General features: G+C 43.3%; 2 protein-coding genes across 2 annotated transcripts in view; both read right to left on the reverse strand.

Annotated features, from left to right (window-relative positions):
- The window catches only part of LOC121544127 (dedicator of cytokinesis protein 2-like), a 180,323-nt gene extending 158,748 nt beyond the window's left edge, over positions 1-21,575 (reverse strand). The window contains exons 1-17 of the mRNA XM_041854116.2: positions 21,470-21,575; positions 16,744-16,827; positions 16,525-16,565; positions 16,313-16,368; positions 16,059-16,155; positions 15,529-15,677; positions 13,843-13,978; positions 11,273-11,430; positions 10,324-10,405; positions 10,030-10,165; positions 9,797-9,872; positions 9,565-9,641; positions 2,029-2,279; positions 1,660-1,758; positions 1,222-1,294; positions 944-1,047; positions 485-650 (exon numbers count right to left, since the gene is read on the reverse strand). Of these exons, the coding sequence (XP_041710050.2) occupies positions 485-650; positions 944-1,047; positions 1,222-1,294; positions 1,660-1,758; positions 2,029-2,279; positions 9,565-9,641; positions 9,797-9,872; positions 10,030-10,165; positions 10,324-10,405; positions 11,273-11,430; positions 13,843-13,978; positions 15,529-15,677; positions 16,059-16,155; positions 16,313-16,368; positions 16,525-16,565; positions 16,744-16,827; positions 21,470-21,512 (1,828 nt within the window). The 5' untranslated portion in view covers positions 21,513-21,575. The remainder of the gene's footprint in view (positions 1-484; positions 651-943; positions 1,048-1,221; positions 1,295-1,659; positions 1,759-2,028; positions 2,280-9,564; positions 9,642-9,796; positions 9,873-10,029; positions 10,166-10,323; positions 10,406-11,272; positions 11,431-13,842; positions 13,979-15,528; positions 15,678-16,058; positions 16,156-16,312; positions 16,369-16,524; positions 16,566-16,743; positions 16,828-21,469) is intronic.
- On the reverse strand, positions 5,278-6,204 carry LOC121544111 (protein canopy homolog 2-like). The gene has a single exon (XM_041854115.2). The coding sequence runs from the start codon at positions 6,137-6,139 to the stop codon at positions 5,579-5,581; it is 561 nt and encodes a 186-aa protein (XP_041710049.1). The 5' UTR covers positions 6,140-6,204; the 3' UTR covers positions 5,278-5,578.
- Positions 21,576-21,813: the final 238 nt, after the last annotated feature.

The following is a 21,813-nucleotide window of genomic DNA, read 5'->3' on the forward strand; positions in this document are numbered from 1 at the left end:
GTTAGGTTTAGAGTTAGGGTTAGGGGTTAGGGAAAATAGGATTTTGAATGGGACTGAATTGTGTGTCCCCAGAAGGTTAGTTGTACAAGACTGTGTGTGTGTGTGTGTGTGTGTGTGTGTGTGTGTGTTTGTGTTTTAACATTTTTAATTAGCACTTGTGTGTGTTGTATCTGGACTGGTGATTAATACTGCAGCACAGTTATCATTACAATGATGGACTGTCTTCCTCACCAACAGCTGTTACACAGCACCTGTATTGCAAGACCCTGACTGTGTGTGTGTGTGTTTGCGTGTGTGTGTGTGTGTGTGTGTGTGTGTGTGTGTGTGTGTGTGTGTGTGTGTGTGTGTGTGTGTGTGTGTGTGTTTGTGCGTGTGTGTGTGTGTAGGACAAAACTATGACATCCCTCTCACATTATTCTAATCTAGAACATACTCAGTCTGTTCTGAGACCCCACCCCACCCCTCCCCCCACATACACACACACCGTTCTGGGTGAGTTTGGTGGAGCAGACAAGGGTTGAGATGGTGAAGCTGTCTCTGGAGCTGACAGACAGGCCTCCTACACTGCTGCGGCTCAGTGTCCCCCCCTTTTGAACCGTAGAGGGCTGGGACAGGTATGAGTTCACATCCTCCATCCTCTTACTGTCCCCCTGAGAGAGAGAAAGAGGTGGGGGATCAATAATTCCAGTTCATTTGGCAGTGAATCTGCAATGATTTAAATTAGCCTATTCAGCCAGTTGTGAATTTATAATAATTCAGTATCCTTCGTGATTTTGCTATGACTCTGACGTGATTCAGTTCTCCAGTTTCAGCTGTGAATCTATAATAGTTTAGTTCCTTTGGCTATTTGACTGTGAATCTGTACTGGTTCATTTCTCCATATGAATATGAGTTATTTCAGTAGTTCTGTAGTTATGTAAATCAGAGTTGATTCAGTTCTGACCTTGAAGACCACCAGGTCATGAAGTCCATCCTGCAGCACTGTTCCATCCGGCTTCATCAGACGAACGAACGCCATGGAAAAGTTCTTCTCACTCTTATCCTTAGCTACAGAAAGAGAGACGATGGGGAGACAGACCGAAGATAATTAATTTAGTAGATGAACGCAATGACTTTGCTCCCTGTCACATTGCTTTTACCACTCCAGTCCATTCAGCTCAGTTGTAAAGAAAGTAAGAATGCAATGTGAGGATATGGGAGGCCAGAGTTGGGTGTACTCACACTCCTGAGAGGAGCGGTGTCTGAACATGAAGCGCAGGTGGCTCCTATGCATCTCCTCCAGAGGGATGGCCACCTGCAGGACGGAGGACAACATTACATCTTCTGTAAGAGCCCTGTGTTTTGGGCAATCATGTGACATGACTGGATTTTAACCTTTATTTAAAACTTTTTCCTCAAACTTTCCAGTTTTCTTTTTATGTCAGATGGTCCAGCACCATCATCAGACAATAGCTTTCATTTTTGGTGTAATTCCCATTTCTGGATAAGGCTTAAAATACAGGATGAAATCTTGCTATGTCATATGAATGCACAAAGCCAGGGCCCTACAGTATTACACCACATATTAAACAGACTGTTCGTAGTATTACACACAGAGGGCAATAGTTGATCAACATGCACACGCATACAACAACTAGATAATCAAACACCCACACTGACCTTGAATGTCTCCATCCATCGTGGTTGTTTGACCTGGTAGTAGATGACAGATCTGTATTCGTTCAGCGGCCGATCCCCAGCTCCCAGACAGATAGAGTTCTACAGGACAGACAGAAAGAGAGAGATGACAAAAAGAGAGAGACGACAATCAATTCAACAAATTCCCATCCGCCTAGATACATCCAACCAAACAACTCTAAACAGTATATGACATATGAAATACAAAGTATGATACAGTGCTGAAGCAGTATCCCTGCTTGGCTACTTCCAGATGGCCATGGGTGTAATACTGTTAGTGTGAGGAGATGTTCTGTTTGTGTGACAGAGTTTTTATATTGGTGTGACACACCCACACCCTCCCCAACTCACCGGCACGGCCTTGCCCTCCTCGTCGCACACCATCATGATGACCTCCATGTTCTTCTGGCTGGTCTTGTTGTACTTGTCAAAGTCCCCGGTCCACAGCGTCAGGTAGATGTCGTTCCGGATGTCCCCCGGCATGATGATCTCTGGGAAGCCCAGTTTACGGGCAACTACCGTGCTGCGGTCCACCAGGTGCGGGTACTCCTTACGGATCTGGACGATGTCACCCACCAGGGCCTTCATCGTCACCCACAGACCTGGAGGAAGGAGGGGGAGGGGGGGCAAGCATTGACAATACAGTCGTTGGAATAGTATGAAGAGTTCATTCAGTAATAGTACTGTAATAACAACAGTCCGTTTTGAGCGTGTCACTTGTCTCCGTGCTACACTGTTTGTGCTTGGCTACCTGCCAAACTTGATGGTTTTTACTTTTTTTAAAGCGTTTAATCTATCTTCATTTAACACATTTTACCAACGTCTTAGTTATTTTTATTTTTATACTTTTTCACCCCGGACGCTTTATCTGGACATGGTTCTACAGGACCTCCACCAGCCGAAGCTAAGTAGTAACATTAAACACTATGCCATCTAATTGCAGTCGCTGTACTCATAATATACAGGAGAACTATCGCCTTATGGTGAGGATAGTCGTGCTGCAAGCACAGCTTCAGACACAATCGTTAGGCAAGGGCAATGTAAGTGTAGGAAAGGATAAAACAGCATCTGTGCCACCAGTAAGTACAGATAGTAGTATAAATCCCATCGCCGGACAATTTTCTCAAGGCTTCTGGAAAGAAATGCTGTCGGCATGCTCAACCGGTGTCGCTCATTCAGCCGACATAAACCTTCAACCTGTTCTCCCCATTATGCAACGAGTCAGAGTCAGAGGCCAAGCCTTCTCAGGTCTCTCCTCCACCTGTTACGGGGTCTGAGCCACCGAAGCCTCCCACCATTAGCTCTGACAAATTGAAAACCCTAGTCATTGTCGACTCCATTACCCACAATATTAGATAAAATAAAAATAATCATCCAGCGATCATACACTGATTACCAGGGGGCAGGGCTACCGACGTAAAGGCTAATCTGAAGATGGTGCTGGCTAAGGCAAAAACTGGAGATTGTAAAGAGCATAGGTACAGTGGGGAGAACAAGTATTTGATACACTGCCGATTTTGCAGGTTTTCCTACTTACAAAGCATGTAGAGGTCTGTCATTTTTATCATAGGTACACTTCAACTGTAAGAGACGGAATCTAAAACAAAAATCCAGAAAATCACATTGTATGATTTTAAAGTAATTTTATTTAATTTTATTGCATGACATAAGTATTTGATCACCTACCAACCAGTAAGAATTCCGTCTCTCACAGACCTGTTAGTTTTTCTTTAAGAAGCCCTCCTGTTCTCCACTCATCAAAACCTACAAAATCGGCAGTGTATCAAATACTTGTTCTCCCCACTGTATATTGCTATCCACGTCGGCACCAATGATGTTAGGCTGAAACAGTCAGAGGTCACCAAGAGCAACATAGCGTCAGCGTGTAAATTAGCTAGAAAGATGTGTCGGCATCAAGTAATTGTCTCTGGCCCCCTCCCAGTTAGGGCGAGTGATGAGCTCTACAGCATTCTCACAACTCAATCGCTGGTAGAAAGCTGTTTTCTGCCCCTCCCAAAATATAGAATTTGTAGATAATTGGCCCTCTTTTTGGGACTCACCCACAAACAGGACCAAGCCTGGCCTGCTGAGGAGTGATGGACTCCATCCTAGCTGGAGGGTGCTCTCATCCTATCTACAAACATAGACAGGGCTCTAACTCCTCTAGCTCCACAATGAGACAGGGTGCAGGCCAGGCAACAGGCTTTTAGCCAGCCTGCCAGCTTAGTGGAGTCTGCCACTAGCACAGTCAGTGTAGTCAGCTCAGCTATCCCCATTGAGACTGTGTCTGTGCCTCGATTAAGGTTGAGCAAAACTAAACATGGTGGTGTTTGCCTTAGCAATCTCACTGGAATAAAGACCTCCTCCATTCCTGTCATTATTGAAAGAGATTGTGATGTCTCACATCTCAAAATAGGGCTACTTAATGTTAGATCCCTCACTTCCAAGGCAGTTATGGTCAATGAACTAATCACTGATCATAATCTTGATGTGATTGGCCTGACTGAAACATGGCTTAAGCCTGATGAATTTACTGTGTTAAATGAGGCCTCTCCTCCTGGTTACACTAGTGACCATATCCCCCGTGCATCCCACAAAGGTGGAGGTGCTGCTAACATTTACGATAGCAAATGTCAATTTACCCCCCAAAAAATTACTGTGTTTTCGACTTTTGAGCTTCTAGTCATGAAATCTATGCAGCCTACTCAATCACTTTTTATAGCTACTGTTTACAGGCCTCCTGGGCCGTATACAGAGTTCCTCACTGAGTTCCCTGAATTCCTATCGGACCTTGTAGTCATGGCAGATAATATTATAATTTTTGGTGACTTTAATATTCACATGGAAAAGTCCACAGACCCACTCCAAAAGGCTTTCGGAGCCATCATCGACTCAGTGGGTTTTGTCAAACATGTCTCCGGACCTACTCATTGCCACAGTCATACCCTAGATCTAGTTTTGTCCCGTGGAATAAATATTGTGGATCTAAATGTTTTTCCTCATAACCCTGGACTATCGGACCACCATTTTATTACGTTTGCAATTGCAACAAATAATCTGCTCAGACCCCAACCAAGGACCATCAAAAGCCGTGCTATAAATTCCCGGACAACCCAAAGATTCCTAGAGGCCCTTCCAGACTCCCTCCACCTACTCAAGGACGTCGGAGTACAAAAATCAGTAAACGACCTAACTGAGGATCTACATTTGACCTTGCGTAATACCCTAGATGCAGTCGCACCCCTAAAAACAAAAAACATGTCACAAGAAATTAGCTCCCTTGTATACAGAAAATACCAGAGCCCTGAAGTAAGCCTCCAGAAAATTGGAACGGAAATGGCGCTCCACCAAACTGGAAGTCTTCCTACTAGCTTGGAAAGAAAGTACAGAGGAATATCGAAGAGCCCTCACTGCTGCTTAATAATAATAATAATAATATGCCATTTAGCAGACGCTTTTATCCAAAGCGACTTACAGTCATGCGTGCATACATATATTTTTTTGTGTATGGGTGGTCCCGGGGATCGAACCCAATACCTTGGCGTTACAAGTGCCGTGCTCTACCAGCTGAGCTACAGAGGACTGTGTATGCGACCAATACATTTGATTTGAATTCATTGTAGTAATATACACATTACAAGAGTGCTCTACCCACATCATACACACCTGCATAAGGACAATATAAATTGAGGCACAAAAGCACAAATGTGTGAGAATATAGTTGATGTCATGAGTTTTCTTAACAGTAGTCGCCCAATAAGTTATACCTTGCATCTATGACTTGTGATTGATAGGGCAGATCGAGCTAGTGTGTTGAGTTCTACATTTCCACCTCCCCACACACTAACGTGGTGGAAGGTAGCTGTGTGTAAAGCTGAGCTGCGTGAACTGCAGGATGGAATCATAGCTCATCATGAGGGATTTGCAGAGCATGGTCGCAAAGGTCTGTTCTCTTGCTGCAGAGTTTGTCTTTCACGTTGTCCGTTTCATGGGCAAAGAATTCGATGACCTCGTCTTCATGTTGTTCAATGATGGTCTCACAAGCAAATTTCAGGCTGGATGTGACTCTGGAATCCAGTTTAGCCTCTGAGAGGTCCATGGGTTTGCCGTTCCGAGACGTGACCCTCTCATAGGTCTCCCTGCTGGTGATGGGGTCCAAGCGTTCCCCGTAATCCTTCATCTTCTCACATATCTCCTCCATTAGCTCCAGGAGGTTACCCTCCGAGCGGGCGAGAGGAACCTCTCTAATAGACTGGCTACCATCTGGGTTGATTCTAAAGGACCCGGTCTGGATCATTTTGTTAGGATCCACCTGGGATATTGCCCACTCCATCTCATCCACCATGGCCCTACATGCTCCACATTTGAGATCCTGGCCCTGCCTGGTTCCTTGGCCGTGGCTCACAAGAAAAGCAAGTAGCACACACAGAGGAAGTGATTGCAAGGGATGCCACATCTTCATCTGTTGTTTGTTAATTTCAGCCACCGCTACAACGATTTGGAAATGTTCATTCCACGCTGTTCAATCCTATTGTTCCAACCTAATTGAGGAGAATAAGAACAATCCAAAATTTATATTTTACACTTCGCAATGCTAACTAAAAAGCAGCATTCCCCAAGAGAGGATGCCTTTTACTTCAGCAGTGATGAATTCATTAACTTCTTTGACGAAAAGATCATGATCATTAGAAAGCAAATTACGGACTCCTCTTTGAATCTGCGTATTTCTCCAAAGCTCAGCTGTCCTGAGTCTGCACAAAACTGCCAGGACCAAGGATCAATGGAGACACTCATGTTTTTTAATCCTATATCTCTTGACACATTCATGACAATAGTCATGGCCTCTAAACCTTCAAGCTGCATACTGGACCCTATTCCAATTAAACTACTGAAAGAGCTACTTCCTGTGCTTGGCCCTCCTATGTTGAACATAATAAATGGCTCCCTATCCACTGGATGTGTACCAAACTCACTAAAAGTGGCAGTAATAAAGCCTCTCTTGAAAAAGCCAAACCTTGACCCAGAAAATGTAACAAACTATCAGCCTATATCGAATCTCCCATTCCCATTTTACAAAAAAGCTGTTGTGCAGCAACTCACTGCCTTCCTGAAGATAAAAAATGTATACGAAACGCTTGAGTCTAGTTTTAGACCCCATCATAGCAAATGACGTTTTAATGGCGTCAGACCAAGGCTCTGCATCTGTCCTCATGCTCCTAGACGTTAGTGCTGCTTTTGACACCATCGATCACCACATTCTTTTGGAGAGATTGGAAACCTTAATTGGTCTACACGGACAAGTTCTTGCCTGGTTTAGATCTTATCTGTCGGAAAGATATCAGTTTGTCTCTGTGGATGGTTTGTCCTCTGACAAATCAATTGTACGTTTTGGTGTTCCTCAAGGTTCCGTTTTAGGACCACTATTGTTTTCACTATATATTTTAGCTCTTGGTGATGTCATTCGGAAACACAATGTTAACTTTCATTGCTATGCGGACGACACACAACTCTACATTTCGATGAAACATGGTGAAGCCCCAAAATTGCCTACCCTGGAAGCATGTGTTTCAGACATAAGGAAGTGAATGGAAATGTTTTACTTTTAAACTCGGACAAAACAGAGATGCTAGTTCTAGGTCCGAAGAAACAAAGAGATCTGCTGTTGGATCTGACAATTAATTTGATGGTTGTACAGTTGTCTAAAAAAAAACTGTGAAGGACCTCAGCGTTACTCTGGACCCTGATCTCTCTTTTGACGAACATATCAAGAATATTTCAAGGACAGCTTTTTCCATCTTCGTAACATTGCAAAAATCAGAAACTTCTTGTCCAGAAATGATGCAGAAAAGCTAATCCATGCTTTTGTTACTTCTAGATTAGACTACTGCAATGCTCTACTCTCCGGCTACCCGGATAAAGCACTAAATAAACTTCAGTTACAACACGGCTGCTAGAAACATTTGATCATATTACTCCAGTGCTAGCCTCTCTACACTGGCTTCCTGTTAAGGCTAGGGCTGATTTCAAGGTTTTACTGCTAACCTACAAAGCATTACATGGGCTTGCGCCTACCTATCTCTCCGATTTGGTCCTGCCGTACATACCTACATGTACAAGACGCATGCCCCCTTATTGTCCCTAGAATTTCTAAGCAAACAGCTGGAGGCTGGGCTTTCTCCTATAGAGCTCCATTTTTATGGAATGGTCTGCCTATCTATGTGAGAGACGCAGACTCGGTCTCAACCTTTAAGTCTTTACTGAAGACTCATCTCTTCAGTAGGTTCTATGATTGAGTGTAGTCTGGCCCAGGGGTGCGAAGGTGAACGGAAAGGCACTGGAGCAACAAACCACCCTTGCTGTCTCTGCCTGGCCGGTTCCTGTATGTCAATTGGGATTCTCTGCCTCTACCCTATTACGGGGGCTGAGTCACTGAATTACTGGTGCTTTCCATGCCGTCCCTAGGAGGGGTGCATTACTTGAGTGGGTTGAGTCACTGACGTGATCTTCCTGTCCGGTTTGTCGCTCCCTCAGGCTCGTGCATTGGAGGAGATCTTCGTGGGCTATACTCAGCCTTGTCTCAGGGTAGTAGGTTGGTGGTCTGTTGATATCCCTCTGGTGGTGTGGGGTCTGTGCTTTGGCAAAGTGGGTGGGGTTATATCCTGCCTGCTTGGCCCTGTCTGGGGGTATCGTGGGACGGGGCCACAGTATCCCCCGACACACCCCTGTCTCAGCCTCCAGTATCTATGCTACAATAGTCTATATGCCGGGGGCTAGGGTCAGTCTGTTATATCTGGTGTTATTCTCCTGTCTTATCTGATGTCATGTGTGAATTTAAGTATGCTCCCTCTAATTCTCTCTCTCTCCCTCTCTCCCTCCCATCCTGGAGGACCTGAGCCCCAGGACCATGCCTCAGGACTACCTGTCACAACTTCCTCCGAAGCTGCCTCCACTCCTTCTCCATATCTCATCATTCCATTTGTTTTGTCTTATCTATTACACACACCTGGTTCATATCCCCTCATTAGTACGTGTATAAGTGTTCCCTCTGCCCCCCTTGTCCTTGTGGGTGATTGTTTATTGTGAGGAGTAGTAGCTCGGTTGAGCTCAGTGCATTTTGTATTGCCGGGGTATATTTTCCCAGTGTGCCTGTTTTGTTCCAGTGCGCCTGTTTTGCGCATTGGACTGGTTGACGCTATTCTGCGTAACGCTGTATTACGGCATAAACTCTGTATTCTGTGATTTACCATCCTGCGCCTGACTCCTTCAAATCACGCATCACACTACCTGGCCTGATGACTCCTTGCTGTCCCCAGTCCACCTAGTCGTGCTGCTGCTCCAGTTTCCACTCTTCTGCCTGCGGCTATGGAACTCTGACCTGTTCACCAGATGTGCTACCTTGTCCCAGACCTGCTGTTTTCAACTTTCTCTCTCTACCGTACCTGCTATTTCAACCTCTAAATGCCTGGCTATGAAAAGCCAAGTGACATTTACTTCTGAGGTGCTGACCTGTTGCTACCTCCACAACCACTGATTATTATTTGACCCTGCTGGTCATCTATGAACGTTTGAACATCTTGGAGGAAAATCTGGCCTTAATGGCCATGTACTGTTATAATCTCCACCCGGCACAGCCAGAAGGGGACTGGCCACCCCTCAGAGCCTGGTTCCTCTTCCTAGGTTTCTGCTTTTTTAGGGAGTTTTTCCTAGCCACCGTGCTTCTACATCTGCATTGCTTGCTGTTTGGGGTTTTAGGCTGGGTTTCTGTATAGCACTTTGTGACATCTGCTGATGTAAAAAGGGCTTTATAAATAAAATGTCATTGATTGATTGAGTAGAGACATCAGCCATGAAGTGCTCATTTGGGCTACTCTGTGAGGTGTGTGGTACCTTGTCCTCCACTGTCTCCTCGTGATGCTGTCACCTTGTTCAGCAGGGAGTGGAGGAAGTCATTCTCCCCCACAACCCTGTAAACACACACACACAAACATTTCAACTACATACCCCCTAAAGAAATTACAAGAATAATAAAAAAATATACACTTTTCAACTACATTACAATGACTAAACTAGATAGGGATGGAGGGAGAGAGGAGGACAGGGAGAAGGAGGCAGGACTCACGGAACGAAGGGGATAAAATACTGCTTCTCCTCGTCACACTCTATCTTTCCTTTGATGATGTCACTGATGTCCATCACTGCAGAGAAGAAGAGAAGAATGGCCTCTTTTACATTTTCTGTGATCCACCTAGTAAATAATATCAATGTATGTCAAGCCGTGACCAGTGTCAGTGGATCCCAATTCAAAATCTTGTTAACACTGCCCACTACCCTATGCCATAAACTAGTACCTACCTGCCACTCCAAAGGGCCTGCGGAGGCCTTGGGTACACTTCTTGGTGTTAGTCTCTTTCAGTTCCATGCAACCCACTCTCACTATCTGACAGATCAGGTAGATCTTCTCTCTGTTCAAATCCTTATTACCCAGGTCCTGGAGGGATGGAGGGAGGAGAAATCTAAATAACATGGGGGTCCCAAGGCAAAACCAGTAGAGAACCACTGACCTAAATGATATGATGGTAGCTACCTCAATAACTTGGGATACGGAATCATTTCTGCATCAAACAGTGCTCTCTAGTGATGACTTACTGTAAAGACAACCTTCAGGTTGTTCAGCATTTCAATCTCTTTAGGAAAGCCTTTACTGCCCCAGCGGATCAGGTAGTTCTCACTGGAGAGGGAGGGCATGGAAAGGGTTAACAGAACATGTCTTATAAACACTTAATAAACCCTCAATAAGAATCTAAATGCATTGAATGCACGTGTAAAAAAATAATAATTTGACATTAACTAAAAAATGTGGTAATCCATTGCTTTCAGCTCTTCAAAAAAAAACTTTTCTCCTAAATATAACTATTCTTGTCCAGCAAAGATTGAAAGTGACTTCCTATCAATCTGCTCTAAGTGTACATTGGGGAAATGTTGCCAAGCCATCCAAAGCCAACACCTTCCAAAAATATCCCTGTCACAGTTTGACAGAAGGAGGCCTTTAGACACTGTGGGCATGATGGAGAATGTCACATCCTAGCTGTAATACTCTGGTCTGGATGAAAAAGGAAGGAGAGGAGCATAGATCTGTCTGTTTCACAGTGATAGACAGCTATCCCCATCAGCTGTTAGTCAAGCTCTGCCCCACTATGTTCTGCATTACTATGTTCATAATGAAATACTATATACAGTACATTAGACTGCAACCATATTGAGAACAGGGTGACATGGATATAAGAGGAGGAGAGGAAGAGAAAAGTAGTGAGAATGAGAGAGGCAGGTATCTATCATCATCACTGGTGTTAGAGCACTGACAGGTGTCAGTCAAACTCTGCCTTCTATGTGCAGCATTCTATGTTTATCGTTAATTGACTACGCTTCAGTACAGTACAGTACAGTACAGGAATAAAAAATATGGAAGGGGGGGTAAGAGGAGAAAGAGAGGGGGGAGAGAGAGAGAGAAAGAAATAGAGACAGAGGGAGGGAGGGTGACAGAAGCACAAGATAGATGTAAAAAGATAAATGGATAGAGGGATGTTTAGATAGAGACCTGATGATGGTCTGTTTGTTGGGGTCGTATAGGGACATGAAGAGTTCAGAATCCTCTCCGATCCGACAGACAAAGTTCCGGACGAAGACATAGAGGCTGTGAGTGGGAGAGGACTGGATCCGGGCCGAGATTACCGAGTGGCCCATCTGATCGTTGGACTAGAGAAGAGAGAGAGATACAGTAGAGAGAGAGAGAGAGAGAGAGAGAGAGAGAGAGAGAGAGAGAGAGAGAGAGAGAGAGAGAGAGAGAGAGAGAGAGAGAGAGAGAGAGAATTAAATGTAAGGGGACAATGGCTATACTCTTGGATATCAAATATGGTGCCTGACCAATGTCTTCTTTGTATTCTCTCTATCTCTACCATTACTTTCTCATCTCTCTCAATCTTACTTCATCCACACTGTCTTCCCAATCTCTGTAACTCTACCTTTTCAAACCTGTCCCCACTTTCTGTTAGTCTCAGTCTTTCTCTCTTACTCTGCGCTCTATTTTCAGCTGGCGCTAAGGGAGGCGCAAGCGTTTGCAATTTTGTCATGTAAAAACGGGTGCACTGGCATTTTCCAGCTCTAACGCCAGGTTCGGCAATTTACCGGTCTAACATCTGAGGTGGGAGGGGTGGCAATATCTGAGGTGTGTCCTTAAAAAAAAGCGCAAGTGACTATTTCATGCAGCGCTATTTGGAAGTTTTAAGATCCACGAAAAGCAGGTCTTAACGGTAACGCTGTTGATAATGGCATGTATCTTGAGAGCAGAAGCGCAGCCGATCCAGCCATGACACACAGTGCACATGGAAGAGAAATTTGCATTTTGTGCAGGTGAATATCATATTTAGAACCATTAAAAAAACGATTGGTTTCCCCCCATTTCGTTTAATTTAATTACAAACCAAGCGTAGCCTACCCTCCACTTAATCAAGGCTGGTTCAGCGGCATCGCATACAGTAAGTGTGTCTTTTTATCAATGGCCATTAGCCAAGTAGCCTATGAATAAAGTGGTTTTAAATGGTCTACTGAGAATTATTCGAAATATTTTAAAGTTTTTTGCCCTCATACTTTTTCCTTATTCACAATGCACATACCTGCATACTTTATTTCGATTGTTCAAGTAGGTTATTCATCCTCATTTTCGAAGAGCGCCCCTCGTCCGATAACCAAAGACACGTTCCTCCAGTTCAAACTATTCAGTCATTCTATATGCCATATCAACGGCAGATCTTTTTTAGAATCTGCCTCTCACATAGGCAACGATACAATTGACAGGAGCCTAGTGTTTTGTATAGACCTGTGAATGTTATGCATAAAGACATTTAGGCCTACGTGTGCACACAGTGCCGTGGAACTAGAGAAGCGATTTATGATATCATGCTTCTGACCCGATCTAGTTTTTATTTATTTTTTATTTTTTTAGATTTACTGTTTTTCGTTTAATTTGATTAAAAACCAAACGTATTAAAAAATATTAACCGTCCATGGGTTTATGGTGAGAACATGTCATGGCTCGAATGCAATGCAATCTGAAGAAGTGCAAATATGATCTGTAAAATGGTTCCATGATGTTTATAAAACATTACATTTGCGAGCAGTATAACGGTGAGTGGACATTCCCCCTTTCTCTGTATATTGAATTTTTATCCAGCTCCTGTGAAAAGTATGGATGTGCGTAAAACCCTCCATAATCTAAATTCCATAGTCCATATTCCAAGTTGCCTTGTCTGTATTATAAACACACGGGGAGCAATTATGGTACCTGTAACTGTTTTTCAGACATACAGATGTAGGATCTTAATTTGATCACCCTGTTGCAAAGAAGGAAATGTAAAACTTGTAGCATATTTGAGGTTTAAAAAAGGCTTCTGAAGTTTGTAATTTCCACGTTGAAATTTCAGACTTGACTTTTCCTTACGAAAACTGTATCAACCCCTACACAAATGTCCATGAATTATAATCAACATAATAATTTACATTTCTAGTTGCTGCAGGATTTTCTCCTGCTGTCGCAAACTGGCTCAAATTAAGATCCTACATCTGTAGCCTATTTAAAACAAGTTGTTGTTTCGTTTTTATTAGAATTTGATTCGAATTATCAGTCTTTTTAGGCCTTATCAATAGCCTAGTATATTTAATCTTCATGCTTATTGACTACGTTTGGCATTTCCAGACTACAATTTCCAGTAGGCCTAGACTCTATATCAGTGTGAATACTATAGTGTTAAACAATGTATTTTCATATTGAAGCAGTGCAATTAGAACAATTCGGACTGCAAACATGTTAATCATATTTTGCAAATATGGTGCTGGCTATTTAACGAACTAGGCTATAATATACTAACATTCAAATTGGAGTTGATGACAATGCAATACATAAAAGACCATAAATACCCAACTTGAAGCAACCATATATTTAGCCATGGAGCATGTTCTGATTGGCCAGTGAGGTGCCAAGCCTCAACACACCAACAACTTGATTATTCATCAAAACCCAGCCCTTTCGTGCCACCACCAGCTACTGCGCCCATAATTCCAGAACCTATAGCACTAAGATTTATCGTTGTGATAGGTTTGTTAAAACCTGACCTGTTCCTCTTTGATGCGTTCGTTGATCTTGGTGGTGGCATCTTGGTGTGCTCTGAACAGGCTGATCACGCTGGTGTTCTCTGGGTCCAGCATGTTCCCATTCACATCCCGCACCACCAGGTCCAACTTCAAGATCCTGGAGGGGACAGGGAGGAGGAAGGAGGAGGAGGAGGAGGAAGAAGAAGGAGGAGGAGGAGGATGAAGAGGAGGGAGGTGGAGGATGTAGGAGGAGGAGGAATGAGGAGGGGAAGGAGAAGATAGAGGAAGAGAAATACAATATTTATGTCTCAGACAGATGCAGAGATGGATTTTCCCGAAATGAGAATGATCTATTTTAGTGATAATGTACACTCTTAGAAGTAAAGGTGCCTGGAAGAACCTTTTGGGTTGCCTCACCGGCGGAACCTTTCCAGTTAAAAAAGGTTCCTTGAGGAACCCCTCTGAAAAGGGTCTTCGAGGAACCCCTGTGTAAAGGTTCAAACCCAAACCTTATTGTGATGGAAGGGGTTCAGTTATTAACCTTTTTAATAATATATTGTAGAGGTGGCAGCCTACCAGATTGGAGGCATGGTTTATTGGAGGTGTGGCTTTCAGATATTTATTTTTGGTCACCTGTAAATGTAATTCCTGTTCATCATGTTAAGTTTGTACACTGCAAATTAAAATGTTCCTTGAATATTTATGCATATTACATATTCTAATATAATATTAGTAATATTAACATTATTGATTACATGCAGTAATAAAGTGGTAGCTATTTCAACTTTGGGATTTGCGTAGGCTCTTGAGGAACTCATACACCTCTGTTACCCTCATTGAGTACGTTTACATGCACACTAATAATTGAATATTAAACTGATTATGGCAGTAGGCAGATTATGCAATAGTCATGTAAATACCATACTCTGCTTATGTTAATCGGCCTAAGGTCAAAATCGAAGAAAGCATATGCCGATTAAAACCTCTGGTTTTCTGAGCAATCTTTCAAATGATTAGGACGGCGTTCCAGCAGTGTATTTGATCTGCGCATGTGCTAGCACCAGCCAAGCGAGCCTCCCTCTTTAGAGTGAGTAAAGTGTGTTTGGAACAACTTCTTAGAAGTAGTTTTCACATACAAACTTTATATGTCCGAACTCAGTATCAAATATGTGACAGAACGTTTATTTTTGATTGGCAATTTTCTGCATTTATCAGAGTGCGAATCAGGTAGCCTGATTTCAGATGTGTCCATGTAAACAGGATTGTTAGGGAAATCGTTCTTCTTGCAAAGCATGTCAATTATTTAATCAAACTATTATTTTAATCTGACTATCGACAATAATTGCATTTTTGCATGTAACCGCACTCATTGAAGCTACACAACTGTCAGTGTTCAACCTTAACGTGATGACAATACAACAGAACAGATTAACAGGAATGACATTTACTCTAACAGGTGGCCCCCAAAAAATATATCTTAAAGCCATGTCACTACTACGCCATGTCTCCACTCCAGAGGAACCCGTTGCTACATTGAACCATTAAAGGTTCCTCCAAGAACCCCTCAACTAACCGAAGGTGCAAATATCATCCATTGAGTAGAAATGGTTCCTTGAGGAACTCCAGGGGTTCCTTGAGGATCTCCATGGTTCCTCAAGTCACCACTCATTCTAAGAGTGTAGTTCTGTTAGAGTTTATGGTCCATACTTGTTGCCATAGTCAATTTTGGAGGTGACTTTCTGTTTGAGCTCCTTGAACTCGTCGCTAGGCAACGTGCCAGACAGGAGCTGGGAACGCCATTCCATCAGATCCCACATCAGCCGTTGGACCTGCACCACATGCGTCTTCTTATTGGCCTACACACAGATACAAATGGTTACACACATACACCATACACACACCCTACACACACACAGACGCACACACACACACACGTAGAGATGTAGGATCTTTTTGATCACTCTTTTGTTGCTGAGAATTTTCCTGCACAACAGGAAATGCAAACTTGTAGTGTATTCAAGGTTTAAAACAGCTTCTAAAGTTTGTAATTTCCACTTTAAAATGTCAGACTATGTCAGACTATGTCAGACTAATGTCAGAATAATTTACATTTCCTGTTGCTGCAGGATTAATTTCCTGCTGGAGCAAACTGGCTCAAATTAAGATCCTACATCTGTACATGTGCACGTACACACACACACATACCACACACACACAAAGAGTGTTGGGGTGTTTACCACGAAGAGCTGTTTCCAGATGCTTCCCCACTCCCTCAGAGTGGTGGTCACCTCCTTCACTAGGGGCGTCTCTGCTGACAACACCACCTCCTGGTCCCTGTGGAATGAATACCACATATTACTGACACACACATACACACACACACACACACACACACACACAAACAGGTAAGCATATGGCAATGACACACACACACACACACACACACAAACACACTGACATACATACAAACACACAGACACACACCACTCACCCTTGCTTTTCAATGATTGCCTTCCTCAGCTGCACTATGCTGGCCGGGAACGCTCCCTGTGAAGATGTGGGGGGAGAGAGGTAGAGAGTGGGGAGAAAGGAGAGACATAAAGCGTGAGGGAGAGAGTACATAGAAATAATATTAGCTCACTTCCTCACCAAAATAACATGCACTTTCACCCAACGCATCTATCCTGTCCAGGTGCGTCTTACTTGTTGATCCTTGTTCCTGACCAGGTAGCCTTTATACCAGCCTGCAACCAGGGAACACAGGGTACAGTCACAGCACATACACATATCATATCCAGTCACAGCACACACACCTACACACACTGTAAAACTGGCTAATAGCAGTAATCAGCAAAAAGAATGACATCCAGACCCAGACATTATTCCCAGTAAAACCACAACATTCCCAGTCAGCTCCCTCACCATCGCAGGTCTCCTGGATGTGGACTGTGTCCCCAACCTCCAGAGACAGCTGCTTCACCCCAAGGCCAATGAAATTCCACGTTACTAGAGGAGACACAGAGAGATGGCCAATGAAATGACACATCACTAAGAGACACGGAGAGGTGACCAATGAATTCCACATCAGTAAGAGAGACCCTAGAATAGAGAAACATAACCGAAACTAACCATTAGCTTTTGTTTGCACACTTAAAACCAACAAAAACAATCAACGTTTCTTGTTCGGGGAGGGAGGGTATGTTGGATTTTGTTTTACTATTATTTTTGTATTGTATGTTGGGTTTTCTTTGCTTGTTGGTGAACAAGCATATACACTGACTGTACAAAACATTATGAACACCTGCTCTTTCCATGACAGGCTGACCAGGTGAATCCAGGTGAAAGCTATGATCCCTTATTGATGTCACTTGTTAAATCCACTTCAATCAGTTTAGATGAAGGGGATGAGACAGGATAAGGAAGGATTTTTAAGCCTTGAGACAACTGAGACATGGAATGTGTATGTGTACCATTCAGAGGGTGAATGGGCAAGACAAAAGATTTAAGTCCCTTTGAACGGGGTATGGTAGTAGGTGCCAGGCGCACTTGTTTGTGTGAAGAACTGCAACGCTGCTGGGTTTTTCACGCTCAACAGTTCCCTGTGTGTATAAAGAATGGTCCACCACCCAAAGGACATCCAGCCAACTTGACACAACTGTGGGAAGCATTGAAGTCAACATTGGCCAGCATCCCTGTGGAACACTTTCGACACCTTGTAGAGTCCATGCCTGACGAATTGAGGCTGTTCTGAGGGCAAAAGGGGGAGTGCAACTCAATATTAGGAAGGTGTTCCTAATGTTTGGTATAGATTTAGCTACTCTTCTTCTCTTATACAGTACCTCCCCTCCTCCTCATCCCCCTCTTCTTCCTTCTCCTGCCCTCCTAGGGGCACCCTGCTGACAGCTGTCTGTCTGCACTGCTACACATACATACACACACACTGTTTACTGTAACTGACAAAGATATGCTCTCTCTCATACAAACACACATCCACACGTGCAGATAAACACACACACACACACACACACACACACACACACACACACACACACACACACACACACACACACACACAGTGAGGAAAGTTCCAGAGGTGCGTCATACAGTGTGTCCCAGAATCCGTAGTGGGGCCGAGGCCCAGATGCGCGACAGGTGATATTCTGCCCAAACTCTATAAGCCATGGGCTCTCCAACCCTGTTCCTGCAGCTACCCAGTGCTTAATTTGGGAAACCAAATGACGTTTTCGCAAACAAAACATATTTCACTAAACTGTTGACACTCTGCTCCCTCGAGAAAGGAATAAAGGAGAGCGAGGAGGAGATGGAAACGCATGGTGGTGAGATATTCTGTATAGCTAAAGGTAATGTGTCACCCAGTTAATTATGAAAATTCCCTATTACTAAACTATTCAAAATCAAATACAAATTCACTATAATTGTAGGCTTACTGTAAGCCTCCCTTCACAATCAATGAACCAACAGCATCACCTAGGGCTATACGTTCTCTCCCAGACTTGTGGGTAGACATTTTGGAGTGTAGCATAAGGCAACCAGTCCATCCAGTATGCATAATAATACAGTCCACACTCAAAGGCGATTACTCAAATTTGTTTAATTTAGGAGTATAGGCTACACCAATTATGTACCAAAGACATCTTAAATCAGTTTTGTATTATGTTTTTCTGCCATGCGTAATATGTATTTGCTTGAACTCATAAGCCTATCCGTATTCATAAGCTCTAAAATACGTATGGGTGTTTTGAATTAATCATCACCTTAGAAAGAAAGTGCTGTCCATTTTGTTGTGTTAGGCTTTGAAACAACATCCACAACGAACATGTTTTACACTCAGTTCCAACCTGCTGTTGAACTCAATATTAGGAAGGTGTTCCTAATGTTTGGTAAACTCAGGGTATACATGCTTGTTCAGATTACAAAAAGAAAATAGAATATATGTTTGTACAACTAGGTCAAGAACTGTGCCTTCTTTTATATGTTCAATACAAATATATAAACAAAAAAACAAACTTGTTTGTACACTGTCTTCCATTGTTCTGGTGTTTTATAGGTCTGTGTACACATGATGTTAGAAATGGAAACCTACTCACACCACTGTGCTGCTGTTTTATTTGTTACACCCAGAAACCTCATGTTACTTCCTCCCTTCTACACTTCCTGTGTTTTCAATCTAACATGAAAGAAGATTTCGCAATTTTATAACTAATTTCCTGCAATTCTACACATTTAGCCGTGGAACGTAGAGAAAATGTTGCGGTTTTAAAGCACATTTGCTGCAATTCTACACATTTTGCCATGGGTCGGAGTCTATAGGGCTGTGACGGTCATGACATTCTGTCAGCGGGTAATTGTCATGCAACCTGGGAATGTCTTAGAAATCAAAATATATGGGCTGCATGATATGACTTTATACTGATGATTTGGAAAAAAGTTGCAAGAAAGGCATGCACTCTGATCCTTGCGGCGAGAGAGATACAATTGCATTGCTGCTCTGCGCTCTTAGAAAAACAGGTGCTTTCTAGAACCTAAAAGGTTTTTTCAGCTGTCCCCATAGGAGAACCCTTTGAAGAACCCCTTTTGGTTCCAGGTAGAACCCTTTTGAGTTCCATGTAGAGCCCTTTCCACAGAGGGTTCTACATGGAACCCAAAATAGTTCTACCTGGAACCAAAAAGGGTTCTACCTGGAACCAAAAAGGGTTCTCCTATGGGGACAGCCAAAGAACTATTTTTTCTAAGAGTGAGCTTGTATACCAAGCAAGTTAGGGTATATCTAATCAATGGAAGATGACATAATTAAAAGTGAAATGTGGAAGAAAGGCTACAACGACCAAAAGCCAACAGGTATGCTGCTATTTAGGCTATAATCTGAATGGAGTTGTTGTTATGTGTAGGCTAACTGTAGGACGGTGAGAAGCGCAGTAATGTAGTTAGCTAGTTTCTCTTAGTGTGATGCAGTCAAGACAGGTACTATGTAATCGGATGGGATGATAAATAACTAACAAGAAGTTAGTCTAGTGGGAGTTAACAGTGGTTGCGGTCTCTCCCTCTGTGCCTGCTCCAGTGCTCCAAGGCCCCCTGTCTTGCACACACATTCACACACACACTGCACGGCTTTCCCGCTCCCTATAACCTACAGCTGCTTGCTCTGTGCCTCTCTCTCTCCCTTTTCTCCATGGCTCCAAAGTAGCAAAACAATTGGCTTTTCTGCTGCTTCCCTCACTCGGATCGGACCGGGTCTATAAGGTGACGGGTCTGGTTGTCCTTTAGGTCCTTTCGGAACAAGTTAAAACTGTTTATTTGTGCATATTGGGTCCGGAGCTTTCCCGCGTCCATTTCGGAACAGGACCTCTAACTCCCATCACCATTTGTCCTCTTCATTCAGATTATTCAAATTCAATCATGAAGTGTTTAGAGAGTGATTAGAGGGACAATAGAGTGCTGAGTACCAGGCCATTAGCGAGGGCCGTTAGCAAATTTGGTAGGCTACCCATCAGCTCCATTATTTACGTAGTTTTGGATGGGATAACCTTGAACAATGGTCACAGGGAATTTGACTGCGGTCATGACTCATGACTGCCGGTGTGGCGGTAATAAGGTTACCGTGACAGCACTAGGTAGTGAGAAGATTTTGCAATTGTATAACTAATTTCATTCAATTTTACTCAATTTACCATGGGGCTGAGAGAAAAAAAATCTGTTTTACAGCTAATTTGCCATAGGGTGGAGAGAAATGTTCGACTAACAAAATCAATGGTGGTGCCCCGGTCGGTAATTCGACCATGATTACTACACGTTTAGACTAACTAACTAATATGGGGGGTTTTGGAACTCAATCGGGGTCTCAATTTACTTTTTAGAGTTAGAATAGTAGAATACACAAGTTGAAAAAAAAAAATGTGTATTGTGCATCAGCAGTTTTCTACTATTCTACAGTATGTTGAGACCCCGACTGAGTTCCTACAAATAAAAAGGGGGGCATGCAGCCCGTGGGGCCGTTAGTTGCCCATCACTGTTTTAATGCATTTTAGAACTACTGCAACAAATACAAACCCTGCTCTGAAGATCAATATGTTTATGTTTATGAAAAGTGACAGTGATAGAATCAGTCTTTCTGATTAGGAAACATGCCAGTGTTGAGCCAGAGCAACTGCTATCATGTGTGTCAAGTGATTCCTGACAGGCATGTCACAAAGTCACTTCGTGGTCCTCTGTAGCTCAATTGGTAGAGCATGGTGCTTGTAACGCCAGGGTAGTGGGTTCGATCCCCGGGACCACCCATACGTAAAAATGTATGCACACATGACTGTAAGTCGCTTTGGATAAAAGCGTCTGCTAAATGGCATATTATTATTATTATTATTATTACTTTCTGATGCAGCCATTAAAGCACTCTGGGAGGTATATCAGTGATCTCTACCTCATCTCTCTCTATCATGTCTGTGCAGACATAGTCAGAATGTTAGAGTCAGTTAGCTGAAACCTGCCCACTTCCAGTCAAGGAGGAAGTGAGGGCGATCGGAGATCACCCTCTGCAAGCAGACACACACAAACACATACACACATACACACACACACACATACACACATACACACACACGGAGGACTGCACAGGTGAGTGTGGGTTACTTACCCACGCCATATCGCTCCGTTGTGGTCCTCATCCAAGGAGCCATGACTGCCTTTCTTTTCTCTCTCTCCACCTCTCTCCCTTTCTCTCTTTGGGTGTCTGAGATATGTTTTCTGCTCTACCTCTCACTTCTGCAGGGTTTTTTTCTGTATATGAAAGCAGATAACCCCTCCCCCTCTCCTTCCTTCCTCTTCTCTTCCTCTTCTCTTCTTCTCTTCACAGCTGTCATGGGATAACTGTCTCAGTAGTTGTTTATGTAAAGGCCTGTTCACTAACTGTAGCTCTCTATCTGACCTTACACTCTTAGAAAAAAGGGTTCCAAAAGGTTCTACGGCTGTCCCTATAGG

This window comes from Coregonus clupeaformis, chromosome 3, assembly GCF_020615455.1.
Source record: "Coregonus clupeaformis isolate EN_2021a chromosome 3, ASM2061545v1, whole genome shotgun sequence".
Lineage (NCBI taxonomy): Eukaryota > Metazoa > Chordata > Actinopteri > Salmoniformes > Salmonidae > Coregonus > Coregonus clupeaformis.

Bases quoted from the DNA above. Each gene is read 5' to 3' on its own strand.
- LOC121544111 (XM_041854115.2), bottom strand. From the start codon at position 6,139: ATGAAGATGTGGCATCCCTTGCAATCACTTCCTCTGTGTGTGCTACTT.